Source organism: Camelus dromedarius, chromosome 17, assembly GCF_036321535.1.
Source record: "Camelus dromedarius isolate mCamDro1 chromosome 17, mCamDro1.pat, whole genome shotgun sequence".
Lineage (NCBI taxonomy): Eukaryota > Metazoa > Chordata > Mammalia > Artiodactyla > Camelidae > Camelus > Camelus dromedarius.
Genome location: NC_087452.1, coordinates 44,608,056 through 44,622,946, shown reverse-complemented (window position 1 = coordinate 44,622,946; position 14,891 = coordinate 44,608,056). Strand labels below are relative to the sequence as shown.

General features: G+C 40.1%; 1 protein-coding gene across 1 annotated transcript in view; it reads left to right on the top strand.

Moving 5' to 3' along the window:
* The first annotated feature begins 617 nt into the window (after nucleotides 1–617).
* FBXL2 (F-box and leucine rich repeat protein 2) overlaps nucleotides 618–14,891 on the top strand; it is a 53,540-nt gene continuing 39,266 nt past the window's right edge. The window contains exons 1-2 of the mRNA XM_010982052.3: nucleotides 618–686; nucleotides 11,726–11,787. Coding sequence (XP_010980354.3) covers nucleotides 684–686; nucleotides 11,726–11,787 — 65 coding nt within the window. The 5' untranslated portion in view covers nucleotides 618–683. The remainder of the gene's footprint in view (nucleotides 687–11,725; nucleotides 11,788–14,891) is intronic.

The following is a 14,891-nucleotide window of genomic DNA, read 5'->3' as shown; positions in this document are numbered from 1 at the left end:
GAGGATATCATCTATTAAAGTTCCCTTCAGCAATACTAAAAACATCCAACAAGTCGCTGAGTGATTTAATAAATTAGCGTATGCATACAATGCTATTACATGAATTGGCATGCAAAGATAATTTTTAATTGAAAAAAGTAGATTATAAAAATGCGTATGGTTGCTTTTATTTCTGAAGATACATCATATTATAATAACATATACTTTGTTGGAAGTTTGGAAGCAGATAGACTAGACTATAAGCAGTGGTTATCTCAGGTGTTGGGATTTGGCGTGGTTTTCTTCTTTTTGATTCGTTATTTTTAGAGTAAGATGTCTCCAATAATCATGTGTAATCTGTTTCTTAAATAGAGAAAATCCATACAGGCAGTCTGCGGCGGGGGGGTGGGGGGAAGGGTGTGGTTATCTGTCAGGTGAGGGATATCAAGGTGATCAGGGTGATGATGGACCAGCTGCAAAGGAGGAAAGGCGAAGAGACCCCGCCCAAGAGCCGAGGCGCGGGGGGCGCCGGGGGAGGTCCAAAGGGCACCGCCCCTTCGCGTCACGTGCTCACCGGCAGCCAATGGCCGCCTCCGAGCCCACCTTAGGGACGGGGCGGGGCGCCCAGCTGGCGTCACCAGGACAACGGGCGTTGCCGGCGCCTTGTGACTCTGGGCTGTGGGCGCGCTCGCGGCTCTCCGGCCATGGTGAGTCTGGGGCCCGCGCCGCCGCTGCCGTCCGGCCCTTCCTCGCTCGGGCCATGTCCCCGCGCCGCCGCCTGCTGGGCTGGGGAGGGCGGCGCCGGGGTCGCGGAGAGGCCGGGCCGCGGCCTGCGGGGCTGCCGGGCTGGGCAGGGCTGGGCGGGCCCGCGGGAGGGGGACCCCTGGGGGACGGGGAACGCCCGCCCGGGGCCGCGTCCTCACCGTGCAGTGCCGGGACCCCAGCTGGGACCCCCACCCCGCCGGCCGCCGGACAGCGTGACGCCGGCCCCGGCGAGCCTGGGAAGCCACTCGGAGAGGGTGTGGTTTTAAAAAAAGGGATTTGTGTGAATGTCATGTACCGTAGATATTCATATGAACACTATACTGCAGTCTGCGTGCTTCCTGGCTTGTTTCTAAGCAATTATGTAGTAGTAATATAAAATAGGTATTTCTTTAAAAGTCGTCATTCTGACAGGTTTTTTTTTTAACGTGGAATTTTAAATTTGCAATTTTGGAGATTCCTCCCTCCTTTTTGAAAATGAGGGCGTTGAGCTGGACTTTTTCTTCTGAGTGCAGCAGCCTCACTCAGGGATTTAATTCGTAATGAGTTGATTGTAAATGCCTTACATCATTACCTTTATTCAATAAACTTGAGAGTGAGTGGGCATTTCCACCTGCCCTCTGTCAAACTCGTTTTTTAAAACCTGCCCTGAAGACTCAACTGAGGTATTTGCTTAAATAGGCAGGATTCAGGGAGTTGCCAGTCAAAGGTATGCTTTCTCTGGGAGCCTTCAAAAGGTATAAGAGAGGAGCTGGATTCTCTGCTTGGGGACGCACATTTGGTATAGAATATTTGAGAGGCGGTGCTGTGGGTATTAAGGAAATGCCTAGTTTTAAGAAACAGTTTTTGCGCCTGCTAGTAATTTAGTGTAGATTTTGCTCCTGCAGGGGTTAATTTAAGTGCTAATAAGCTGAGGATTCAGGGTGCTCCCCAAGGGCCAGTTGGCCTTCTGGAGAGAGAAGCTGCCGTTTGGAACCCTGGCTGCCTCTGCCTTTCCTTAATAACCAGGGGAGTGAGAGAATGTGGATTGTCTGTATCTCATTGACTGTAGAAAAACAACTGTCAGGTGTGTGGCCTGTTGATATCAAGAAAAACCATCACCCGCCAATAATGGCAAGGTCTTCTTTATTTTGTGTCTGTTTCTTTTTAATTCTGAATTGCTTTTGAGTGAAAATTCATGGTGTTCACAAGAGTTTCAGAAAATCAATTTTACAAAAATCTTAAAAGTGTTTTCAGTGTTGCAGCACTTTACTTTTACATGTTTATAGGTGAGAAGAACCCTTACCGTTATAGCAAGGAGAAAGAAAGAATATTCAGGAGTTAAATTTTCACAGCAATCTGAAGTCTCATACTCCTCCTGTTAACTCATTTTCCTTTTCTTCTCTTTGGTCCACCTTTTCCATCCTGACCACAGTCCCACCTTGATTCACTATTGTAAATTTTAGAGTTTTATTTACTCTAAAAAGCATTTTACTTTTTATATATTATATTATATAAATATATAATATATATTCGTGGTTGCTTTGCTGAACTTAGAAGTGCTTTGCTTTTTATCTTTAAGCAGTAAGAATTCATGGAAGGGATTTAACTGAGTAATTTAATTGATTAGCTGATGCCTGGGCTCCAGGGGAAGAGGGGAGGGGTTGGTATAGCAGGGAGGGTGAGGAGGCTGCCTGTAAAATCCCCAGAACTGTATTCGAGATCATAACTCTACCCTTTGTTAAATGCTTGAATCTAAACGTAGGGCTTTAGCTTTTGATATTTATGACTTTGCACATGAATTTTGGAACTCTGTTTAGCTATTACTCAATGAACATTTCTTCAGTTAAGCCACTGGTTTCTGTTGCCTCTAGGTAATAATGACAGCTGACATTTATTGTGTACATTCTATGTGTGAGACATCTTTCTGAGACCTTATGTGTCTTTTTTTTAACTTTTTTTTTTTTATTGAAGTATGGTCAGTTTACAATGTTGTCAGTTTCTGGTGTACAACATAATACTTCAGTCATACATGAAGATACGTATATATTTGTTTTCATATTCTTTTTTACCATAAGTTACTACAAGATATTGAATATAGTTCTCTGCGCTATACAGTATAAACTTGTTGTTTATTTTATATATATTAGTATCTGAATCTTGAACTCCCAGTTTATCCCTTCCCACTCCCTGCCCCCCTGGTAACCATAAGTTTATTTTCTATGTCTGTGAATCTGTTTCTGTTTTGTAAATAAGTTCATTTGTCTTTTTTTTTTTTTTTTTAGATTCCACATATGAGTGATATCATATGGTATTTTTCTTTCTCTTTTGGCTTACTTCACTTAGAATGACATTCTCCAGATCCATCCATATTGCTGCAAATGGCATTATTTTATTATTTTTTATGGCTGAATTGTATTCCATTTATAAATATACCACAATTTCTTTATCCAGTCCTCTGTCAATGGACATTTAGGTTGTTTCCATGTCTTGGGTATTGTAAATAGTGCTGCTGTGAACATTGGGGTGCAGGTACCTTTTTGAATTAAGGTTCCCTCTGGATATATGCCCAGGAGTGGGATGGCTGGATCATATGGTAGTCTATTTTTAGTCTTAGGAGTTATCTCAATACTGTTTTCCATAACGGCTGCACCAAAATACATTCCCATAAACCATGTAGGAGGGTTCCCTTTTCTCCACAGCCTCTGCAGCATTTATCGTTTGTGGGCTTGTGAATGATGGCCATTCTGACTGGTGTGAGTTGACACCTCATTGTAGTTTTGGTTTGCATTTCTCTGATAATTAGCGATATTGAGCATTTTTTCATGTGCCTATTGATTATTTGTTATGTCTTCATTGCAGAATTGTTTGCTTAGGTAAGACCTTATGTGTCTTAATTAACCATCACAACCACCTTATGAGGAGTTGTCTTGGAGCCTGCTATGTAAACACTGAATTATACTGTAATGGATAATGCATCATTATATGTTCCCTAAATATGCCACTTATATGTTAGGTAATGAATTTTCTTTCTTATTTTAACTTTAATGTTTTGAGCACTTATGAATACTTGTGTTTTATTGTATATTGTAGCCCACACTGGGCTAGATGCTCCTGAACAAAGTAGGCACCCCTAGACTTCTCTGCTCATCCTCTCCCCCTCTCTCCTCTTTTTCAAAAAAAAAAAAAATTATTTATTATTTTATTTATTTAAAATTTATTTTTTTATTTTAAGGGGGAGGTAATTTAAAATTTATTTTTAATGAGGGTACTGAGGATTGAACCCAGGACCTTGTGCATGCTAATTACGTGCTCTACCACTGAGCTATACCCCCACACCTCTTTCATACAGATGGAATGAAGAGGAATTAATGAGGACAGATTATTGGATTAGGGTTCATACTCATGGCTGAAGTAGCATTTAAAGTTTCTCCTGTCATTTCAACTTCTGTTCAGGAACTGGCACCTACTTTTTGTGAATCACAAAGACCAGCTTTTTACATAAAGTCATTTAGACTTGGCGGATGAAACTATTTAAACATTTATTCTCCGAGATTTTTTCCTCATAGTATTTTTTACACACATTTTAGTTGTATATTCTAAAATTGTTACAAAAAGACCACCAAATAACTGTTTAAACTTTTAATTTATATGGATCAGAATCCACATTGGGATACCTGTGGTTATCAAGTTTTTGTTTTTGCTTAACACTTTAGCTCCTACACCAGATTTAGCTTTTGGAAATATAAAATAACATTGTATCGTACAGTTTTCCCATTTTAATTCATTTTACTTGGGCTTTTCCCCTATTTTGGCCCTTTTTTCTGTCTTTGTTTGTGGTTAGGGCTTCTCAGGTATTGGGGAGCACAGTAAAATATATCTAAGGATTACCAGACAGTTTTGGTTTCTCTGCCACCACATGGTAGAGTTAAGAGAGCTTATGTAATGAGGGCTGTGTTAATAGATCATGAGAAGAAGTTTCTCTGTGTACTAATTTTCTTGACAATACTGGTCTCCCTTTTGGCTGCACTAGGGTTGGGATAGGGCAGAATTTTTAGTAATCGTAGCACTAACTCTTTCATAGGGCCTGGCCACTGTGCCCAGTTTTAGGCTCATCACTTCACATTTATCTCATTTAATCCTGCTAACATGCCTATGAGATTGACATTATCATACCCACTCAGCAGGCCCAGTCTGATTAGGCAGTTTGCCCAAGGTCACAGAGCTGGTGAGTGGCCGAGACAGAATCTGAACTCAGCTAGTCTGTCTCCAAAGTCTGCTATCTTAACCATCACGCCATGGCTTCTTTCCAAATTGAAGGTTGTGCTCGGTGCCTGGCATCAATATAATGACACCAAGATTAAGACTCAATATCTTGTCTCTTGAACCAGCAAGCTCTTTTTATTTTATGAAGGACTCTGTTACGATGTTGCCTAATGACTTCCTGCAGGATTCACTTGGCCTTTTTTCTTTTTTTAAACAGTGCAAACAACCAAAACTTAGATGCAGACAGTCATGGGTTAGCCTACACTTTCACCTCTGCCTTCCCTGTCTCCCTTTGTGTCTTCCCTCTCCCCTGAGTAGTGTCAGCTGCAGCCACTGCCACTTCCAGCCCTGGGGTGGCTACAGGGAGCTGGGCTTGAGCAGAGGGGTCGAGAGAAGCAGAACAGGGCAGTCATTGGGAAAGTTTTTGTTGGGTCAGAGTCACAGTCCAAATCCAGCTTTTCCAGTTCTCAGTGCTGCCCCTTTAATTGTGCTTTTCCATTAAATTTTCTGTCCTGTGGTTTTCTATCCAGCAAATATTTGTGTGTCCCTCTGTGTGCCAGGCACTGTTCTAGGCCGTGGGTATCCGACAGTGAGTGGAACAGGGAAGGCTCTGTCCTAATGGAGTTTACATTCCAGTGACAGGAAGACAGATAAACAAATAGATAAGGTATTGAAAGGTGCTTTGGAGAAAAATAAAGCTGACTGAGAGAGAAAAGAACTTTTAAGGCAGGGTGGGAGAGTGGATGAGAGGAGGGAGGAGTTGCCTTTTATGTAGGCTGGAAGGGTGACATCTGAGCAGAGGATATGTCCCAGGAATGCCTAGAGAAAGACCACCTCAGGAAAGGACACAAGTGCAGAGGTTCTGAGGCAGTCCCTGGTGTGTTGGAGGAACAGCGAGGAAAAGAGTGTGGGTATAGGGGAGTAAGGCCGAGAAGCATGGCCAGGTAGTCAGGGAGGCCAGATCCCACAGGACTTACCAGCCATTTAGAGAAGTTTGCCTTTCCCTCTGATTGGCAAGTTTTAAGATGAATGACATAATATGACTTACATTTCATAAAAGGACAATTCGGACTGCCATGTGGGAAATAGATGTGGGGTAGGAGGGGACAAAGGACGAGAACAAAGGAGACTGGATAGGACATTATTGGTGCAGTAATCCATAGGATTGGCTGTGGAATATACAAGAAAAGCAAGGCAAAGACAGTTTAGTGACTTGAGTCTGCGCAACAGGAAAAAGCTGTCATTCACAGAGATGAAGACTATAGGAGGAGTAAATGTAGCGTAGGGATGAAGAAAGCAGGAGTTGGTTTTGGACTTGATAAATTTGCGATCCTTGTTAGACATCTAAAATCTAAAGACACCTGAAGACACGCAGTTATGCTTTCAGAGACAATGGGATGGTATATATTTTAGAAACACAAACTTAATGGAATCTTGAAGTATTAGGTTTGGAAGAGACTTTGGAGTTTCTCTAGTGCAGTCCTTTCATTTCATGAACTAGGAATACCGAGAGATTAAATGCCTTCCCCAGAGTCTGTACTACCGGTTGTGCAGCACAAAGGGCCCTGGACTTGGGCAAGTCATTTATCTGCTCCACGTCTGCTTTTCTTCTATCAGAAAGGATAATAAAGACTTCCACTTTCAGTTAGGATGTTGAAAGTTGCAAAAATTAGACATTGCTCTTTCTACCCTAACAATGAGAAAAGGTAGAGAAGCTGGAAAGTTGTAGTTCTCTAAAAAACCCCTCTAGAGAGCTGAGGACACATCTAAATGAATTAAAATCCAGGATGTAATGTGCCTTTCCCAGAAAAAAAGTAACACCTAGATCACCTACTTTGGTCTGTGGTGGGGACAGCAGGAGAAGGAAGAATCTGCTATAGACAGCTGAGAGAAGTCAGCCAGGCTTGTATTGACTGCATGTGGGCTGGAGGGACAGTTTGGAATCCTGAGGAGCCCCAGCCATGGAGCAAGGTTTCACCTACCTCTTTCCCCTGGGCCTTCCCTGGATCCCTGGATGTAGTGTGCTGGAGGCTGGGGCCAGGGTAAGAGAGCCAAGAATGTTCTTGGGGTGGGTGGGGCCTGCTGATGGCCAGGGCAGGAGAGTCAATAAAAATCTCCCTGAGTCAGGCAGGGCCACCACAGACAGGGGTCAGGCCTGGCCAAAGAGCTGAGAAATATCCCCCTGTGGCTACCCAGGTTTTCCCCCAGGACACAGCAACCTGCTTTCAGAAGGTGGAGTCTGAGTAACAGGGCAGAGAGTGAGCTCTCCTTAAGGCACAGACAGCAGAGGGTGCTACTGGAAGCAAAAATGACTCCCCAGCCTGCAGCCCGAATGTGAAAAAGATGTCTCACTGTTGAGAAAGCTAGCAGCTAGGCTGTAAGGCTCAAAGAGATCTGTGAGGTTTCCCCAGTGCTCAGATCCCAACTTCCAAAGGCGAAGTTCTTGTTTCACCCTAGAAAAAATTTAAGCCAATCTTGAACTGAATCTAACTAATGCTGTAACAAATCTGAAACCCAGCTCAACTATAGATTGAAAGGATTCAGTGCCCCCCACCCCCACCCTGAGCAACCCAACTGAAGAAGGAGCTGCCCTTTATGGAGGTAGATTACTATATTTCTTAAAAAAAAAAAAACCAAAAAACCAAGTATAACTGACATTGGTTCCAACTGTAAAACATAATGATTCAATAGTTGTATATTGCAGAATGATCACCGCAGTAAGTGTGAGTTAATATCTGTCACCATACATAGTTACAGAATTTTCTTTTCTTCTGATGAGAACTTTTAATACTTATTTTTCTGGAAAAAAAAAAAAGATTAACTCTCCTGGCACTTTTGAGTCTTCCACACAGTATTATTAACTCTAGTCACCATGCTGTGTGTCATATCCCTGTGACTTCGTCACTTTATAACAGGAAGTTTGTACCTTTTGCCCCCTTCACCTGTTGTGCCCACCTTCCTTTCCCATCCCCTGCCTCTGGCAACCGCAGATCTGTTCTCTGTATGTATGAGCTCATTTTTTAAAGATTTCCCATATAAGTTAGATCATTTGTCTTAAGTATTTGTCTTTCCCTGTGTGACTTATTTCACTTTCCATAATGTCTTCGGAGTCCATCCATGTCGTTGTAAATGTCAAAATTTCCTTCTTATGGCTGTCCTGTACCTGTCTACCATATTTTCTTTATCCATTCAGCTAGATGGATATTTAGATTGTTTCCATATCAGCTTTTGTAAATGTTTCTGTGAACATGGGCGCTCAGATATCTTTTCCAGTTAGTGTTTTTGCTTTATTCAGATAAATACCCAGAAGTGGGATTGCTGGATCATATGGTAGGTCTATTTTTAATTTTCTGAGGAATCTGCATACTGTTTTCCATAGTGGCTGTGCCAGTTTACATTGCCACCAACAGTGCACGAGGGTTCCTTATTTTCCACATCCTTGCCAGCATTTGTTGTTTCTTGCCTTTTTGGTACCAGCCATTCTGACAGGTGTGAGGTGATATGTCATTGTGGTTTTGAATTTGCATTTCTCTAATGATTAGTGATGATGGGCAGCTTTTCATATATCTGTTGGCCATTTGTGTGCCTTTGAAAGTATATCTGTTTAGATCCTCTGCCCATTTTTTTAGTCAAATTGTTTGATATTAACCTCTTATCAGATATGATTTGCAAATTCATTCTGAAGGTTGCCTTTTCTTTATTGATGGTTTCCTTTGCTGTGCAGAAGCTTTTTAGTTTGATGTAGCCCCACTTGCTTATTTTTGCTTTTGTTACCTTTTCTGTTGGAGTCAAGTCCAAAAAAATCATCTCCAAGACTTACAACAAGTAGCCACCCATTTACTTCTAGTTTTATGGCTTCAGGTCTTTCATCCATTTGAAGTTAACTTTTGTGTAAGAATGGTGTGAGATGGGTCCAGTTTCTTTCTTTTGCATGTGGCTGTCCAGTGCTCCCAGCACCATTTATTGAAGTGTATTGTATATTCTTGGCTCCTTTGTCATAAATTAATTGACAATATTGTGTGGGTTTATTTCTAGGCCATCTATTATGTTTCACTGATTTGTGTGTCTATTTTTATGTCAACATTATACTGCTTTGATTCCTATGGCTTTGTAATATAGTTTGAAATCAGGAAGCACAATCCAATTTTGTTCTTCCTTCTTAAGTTTTCTTTGGCTCTTGGGGTCTTTTGTGGTTCCATACAAATTTTAGACTTGTTCTATTTCTGTGAAAAATGCCGCTGGAATTTGGTTAGGGATTGCACTGAGTCTGTAGATTGTTTTGGGTGGCATGGACATTTACCAATATTAATTCTTCCAATCCATGAGCATGGAAAATCTCTGTTCCATTTAGTTATGTCTTCTTCAATTAATCAGTGTCTTATATCTTTCAGTGTATAGCTCTTTCACCTCCTGGGTTAAATTAATTCCTAGGTCTTTAAATTTTTTTTTTTTTGGTGTAATTATAAATGAGATTATTTTCTGAACTTTTCTGATATTTTATTATCAGTGTATAGAAATGCAGTAGTTTTTTGTATGTTGATTTTGTATCCTGCAACTTTACTGAGTTTGTTTATTCTAACAGATTTTTGGTGGAGTCTTTAGGATTTTCTGTGTATAATATGTCACCTGCAAATAATGGCAGTCTTACTTCTTCCTTTCTAGTTTGAATGCCTTTTATTTCTTTTTCCTCATAATTGCTCTGGCTAGTACTTCCAATACTATGTTGAATGAAAGTAGCAAGAGTGGGCATTCGTGTCCTGTTTCTGATCTTAGGGGGAACCTTTTTGGCTTTTTACTACTAGGTATGATGTTAGTTGTGGCTTTTCATGTGTGGCTTTTATTATATTGAGGTATGTTTTTTTTTATACCCACTTTGTTGATTAAAAAAATTTTTTTTTAAGTTTTTTTTGGGGGGGGTACTTAGGTTTATTTTTTTTTTACTTATTTTAGAAGAGATACTGGGGATTGAACCCAGGACCTTGTGCATGTGCTCTACCACTTGAGCTATACCCTCCCCCTTGATTTTTTAATCATAAATGGATGTAGAATTTTGTCAAAGGCTTTTTCTGTATCTACTGAGATGATCGTATGGTTTTTACCCTTCATTTTGTTAACGTGGTGTATCACATTGATTTGCAGATGTTGAATCATCCTTGCATCCCTGGAATAAATTCCACTTGATCATGGCATATGATCCTTTTAGTGTCTTGTTGAATTCAGTTTGCTCTTTTGTTAAGGATTTTTGCATCTGTGTTCACTGGGGACATTGGCCTGTAACTTTCTTTTCCTGTGGCATTCTTACCTGGTTTTGGTATAAGAGTATTTTTGGCCTTGTAAAAGGAGGTTGGGAGTGTTAAATGACATGCCCAGGGTAACAGAGATGTATGTGGCAGCACCTGGATGGTAGGCTCAGTAAGTTAGATTTGATTCTTAGGTGTGTCCTAGTCAAAGCTCCCACTGAAAGAAGGGATTTCTTTCTCTGACATTCCTGGTTCTGTGGTCTCTGCAGGAGCACTGTGGTTAGAGCACCAGTGATTTCAAGTGTAGAACATTGTAGTATGGGCTATTGCTAGAAAATTTTTTGCTATGTTGTACTGAAGTCTTGTAACCTTGATTCACTGGTCTTTCTAATGACAGAAAATAAGCCCATCCTTCTGACAGCTGTTGAGATGTGTGAAGATCGTTGTGGTGTCATTCTACCACTACCCCCAACACCAGGCAGAGACTTCAGTACCATACTTTGAATAGCAGAATTTAGACAGCAGATCCACAAGGAAATAGAAAACTTGAAGAGCACTGCAAACCAATGACACCTAACAGATACACAGAATGCTCCCCCACCCAGTACTCCAGAATACATGTTCTTCTCAAGTACATGTGCAGCATTCTCCAGGATAGACCATGTGTTAGGCCACAAAACAAGTTTCAATAAATTTCAAAAGATTAAAATCTGCAACCACAATGGAATGAAGCCAGCAATGAAAAGCAGAAGGAAAACTGGGAAATTCACAAATATGTGGAAAGAAAACAGTGCACTCTTAAACAACTAATGGGTGAAAGAAGAAATAACAAAGAGTAATATTTTTGAGAAATACTTTGAGACGAATGGAAATGAAAATATATCATATCAAAGCTTATGGGATATAGTGAAAGCAACAATCAGAGGAAAATTTATAGTTGTAAATGCCTACATTAAAAAGAAAAAAAGATCAAAAGATCAGATCAGTAACCTAACTTTATACTTCAAGGAACCAGAAAAAGATTAATTAGATAATTTAGCTAAGTTATCTAACACAGTGCTTTTTGGAACTTGTAATATCGTGGGCACTTAATAACTGTTAGTATCTCATATGCACACCACTAAGACTGATCATTGAAAATGCTTTGAAAAGGAGTGGAGGGTACTGTTTATGGCACTGTTTCCATTTCTGCAGTTTGCTTTGGTGGATTGTGATATATGTGTTTTTACTCTATTTTTATATTGAGATCTTACACATATAATGCAAATTTCACCTATTTAAAATGCACAGGCCAGTGTATTTTAATATAGTCATCCAGTTGTACCTTCTTCACAACTGTGTAATTCAGGAACAGTTTCATAACTCCAGGAAGAAACCCCATACCCATCAGCAGTCTGGCTGGACAGTGATTGGGGCCGTTCTGATCTACAAAACACGTAACTGTTTTTTCTTTTGATTGATTGAGGAACACCTTAATAATTTACTTTTTTTCCCTTTAGGTTTTCTCAAATAATGATGAAGGCCTTATTAACAAAAAGTTACCCAAAGAACTCCTTTTGAGGTAAGTGTACTTAAACTTCTAGATAAAGATTTCAGAGATGATTCAGTCATCAAGTTCCCAGACAACCTTCTTTCTCACTGTGAGTCCGTAGCATAGAAAAACAGATAGAATTAGCCTAACTGACTTTCTGTTTTTGTTTTATAGAATGCTGTTCAGCTTGTTGTTAAATTTTACTTGGTCTAATCCAGAATGTACTAAGTATGTACATAGCATTGGTCTGGATTCTTTTTGTAATGTGGTAAGTATTGTAATAACCTTCAGTAGGTGCCACTGTTTTGGTATCAGTAGATTATCTCAATGTAGTCAGTAACGTGAGGAGAGATTATTGCTAAGGTTGTGACCTCCTGAAGTCATAGACATTTAGATGTTTTCTGATCCACTGGTTTTAAAATAATTACACTATATTTTCTTACTGAGCACTTAAAATGCTGACAGCCTTTATGTCAGCCTATTGATATTTTTACCCACTTTATGCGAAGTGACAGTTCTATAGAACAGGCTTTCTGTCCCTTATTTTTGGCATTACTGAATATACAGCTAGTGATATTTTGTTTGTCGTTTTACCAAGTAAAGCTGTCAACCAACTTTTGTTGATCCTGAGGCCCTGCAGTTTCCTTCAGTACTCTTCAGTCACCAGAGAAGTCTTATTTTAGTTTTAGAGGTTACATTTCAAGTGTTAACAAACCATTAATGCATGTATACATGGTGATCTTTGAGCGGCATTTCCCAGACTCTTCATTATCACATGTTTCACAAAACAAAACAGAAAAACAGGTTTTGTGATCAAGTAGGTGTGGGAAACACTGGGTTAACAAAACCAATTTCTTTACTACATGAATTCTCAGAGCCTTCAGAGGCTCATGCTCCCAGGTTAACAGTTGTGGCATTTCAAACTTCCTGACTGTGGTACCCTTTTAATATTCCATGGGAAGGTTTTTGGGAAGTGCTGACATACAGTAAGAGGCTGAATGGTGGGCTCCGTTCCCTGGCTGTGCAAAATCTCATTTTAGCATTTAGGGAGTGTGTATGAGTGAGTGTGTGTTGATTACATATCAGAGTCCATCAGAGTTGCTCTGGAAGTGCCATGGGTTGCTCACCTTTGCCCACTGAGTATGTTAGACTTTCGTTCTTGAGTCAGGAATGGGGTGAGACTTCACTTCTTTGTGGTGGCGATCACATTTAGGGGCTTCAAGTTGGTGTTTCATTAGTCATCAGCTGGTGTTTGACACCATTGTCTGTTGTCACAACCTCGTTCTATTCAGTTAATAAAAAAGAAAATTTAACTTATGACCAGATCATATGAAAAATGCAGCAATCATACTTTATCTCAACAAGATAAACATTTGTTTGGCTAAGAGAGAATGTTCTTTGGCATTTTAGACCATTTTGTAGTGGTAACAAGGAAGGAATGATATGTTTATTGCATAAACTGACAAGATCTGGATCAAGCACAGTAATCTGTTAGAACCAGTACAGCTGGGCTAGGCGGACTTACTACACAGCTGTAGGGGATGCGGTCCACAGCGGACTACAGAGGGAAGGGTGTTTCCCAGAACTGGGCAGTGTTTCATTCTGGGTCTGAACACTTTTCTAGCACAGACATCAGACTGTAATATGAATCTGTCACGTTTACTCTGGGGACTCATAACGAGTTTCAGGCTGACCCTTATTAGTCGTCCAGCCCTGGAGGCTGATTACACTCCACCCTTCTCGTGAATACTGCTGCTGTTTGTGACCCAAGGCTGCTGGCTTAATATTTTCCCCTTCCGGTAGGGTCAGCTTTTACTGTACTCAGCCATGGTGCTGTATCTGTTGCCCAAAAAGGCAGAGGGGTGTGGAATTATATCACTTTCTGTGCTAGTGTGATTTTGCTCTCTTTTTTTTTTTTTGAGGTGTTTTTTAAAATTTTAATTTAATTTTATTTTGGGGGGGGACCAGTGTTTATTCTAGGAAGAGCAACTCACTGAGAGATAAAACCATTTACATATATGTACTGTTCATTGTTTCTGAGAACAGTTTAGAGCTATAGCTTTGTAAACTTACATAGTTATCAAAGGAATAAAGCCAACCACAAAATAGGAATCAACAGAATGCAGTCATCCAATCATAAAGGACAGTCAGATGTGCTTACACATATTCAAGAAATCAGTCATCTGAGTTATAAATAATAAGTTGTTCATTTGTGTCTTTTTTTTTTTTTCAGATTCCACGTATAAGCAATATCATATGGCATTTTTCTTTCTCTTTCTGGCTTACTTCACTTAAAATGACCATCTCCAGGTCCATCCATGTTGCTGCAAATGGCATTTTTTATCCTCTTTTATGGCTGAGTAGTATTCCATTGTATAAATATACCACTTCTTTATCTGGTCATCTGTTGATGGACATTTGGGTTGTTTCCACGTCTTGGCTATTGTAAATAGTGCTGCTATGAACATATGTGTCTTTTATGTGCTGGTGTGATTTCTGACCTATTGTTTTAGAAATTTTAGTTCTTTTAAAGATCTGCAATGGACCTAGCTTTCAAAAATCCTAGAATTAGTTTTTGAATCATGCTAAAGCACATACATAGATCATTTTTTCCAAAAGAATTGTCATTTGAGAGCAAATGTTCATAACATGTCTGTTCATAGATTTGCATTCCCACTTCTGGTCTTACTTTGGCATGTGTAAGGGGAATTTGAAGTACTGCTACCAAGGGTCTTCTGTGACTCTTAGTCTTAAAACTAACTGTAGCCAACCAAGGTATTTTAATTTTTGTTGGCCTTTTGATCATTTCTGCCATCTTACTCTCACACTTTCTATTCTCAGTAACAGTAGCTCTCCCATTGCCTGGCTACCCTTCTTAAACAAAAATTTGAAGAAGGGTTTGAGCCAGGTTACCAAAGCAGACATCTTCATTGTCAGTTAATTCCACAACGAAGACTCTGCTGCGTAGAGCTTAAGTACTGATTGGTTTTGCTAAGTGAAAGGATGCTTTCGTACTTTTCAGTCTGACCTTGGCTTACATTTTTACTTCATATTGTGGACTTCGCTGTGACAGAGCAGACGGTTGTTCCTGCTCTCACTGGATTCCTGTTCACTTTCAGCCTTACTCATCAGTG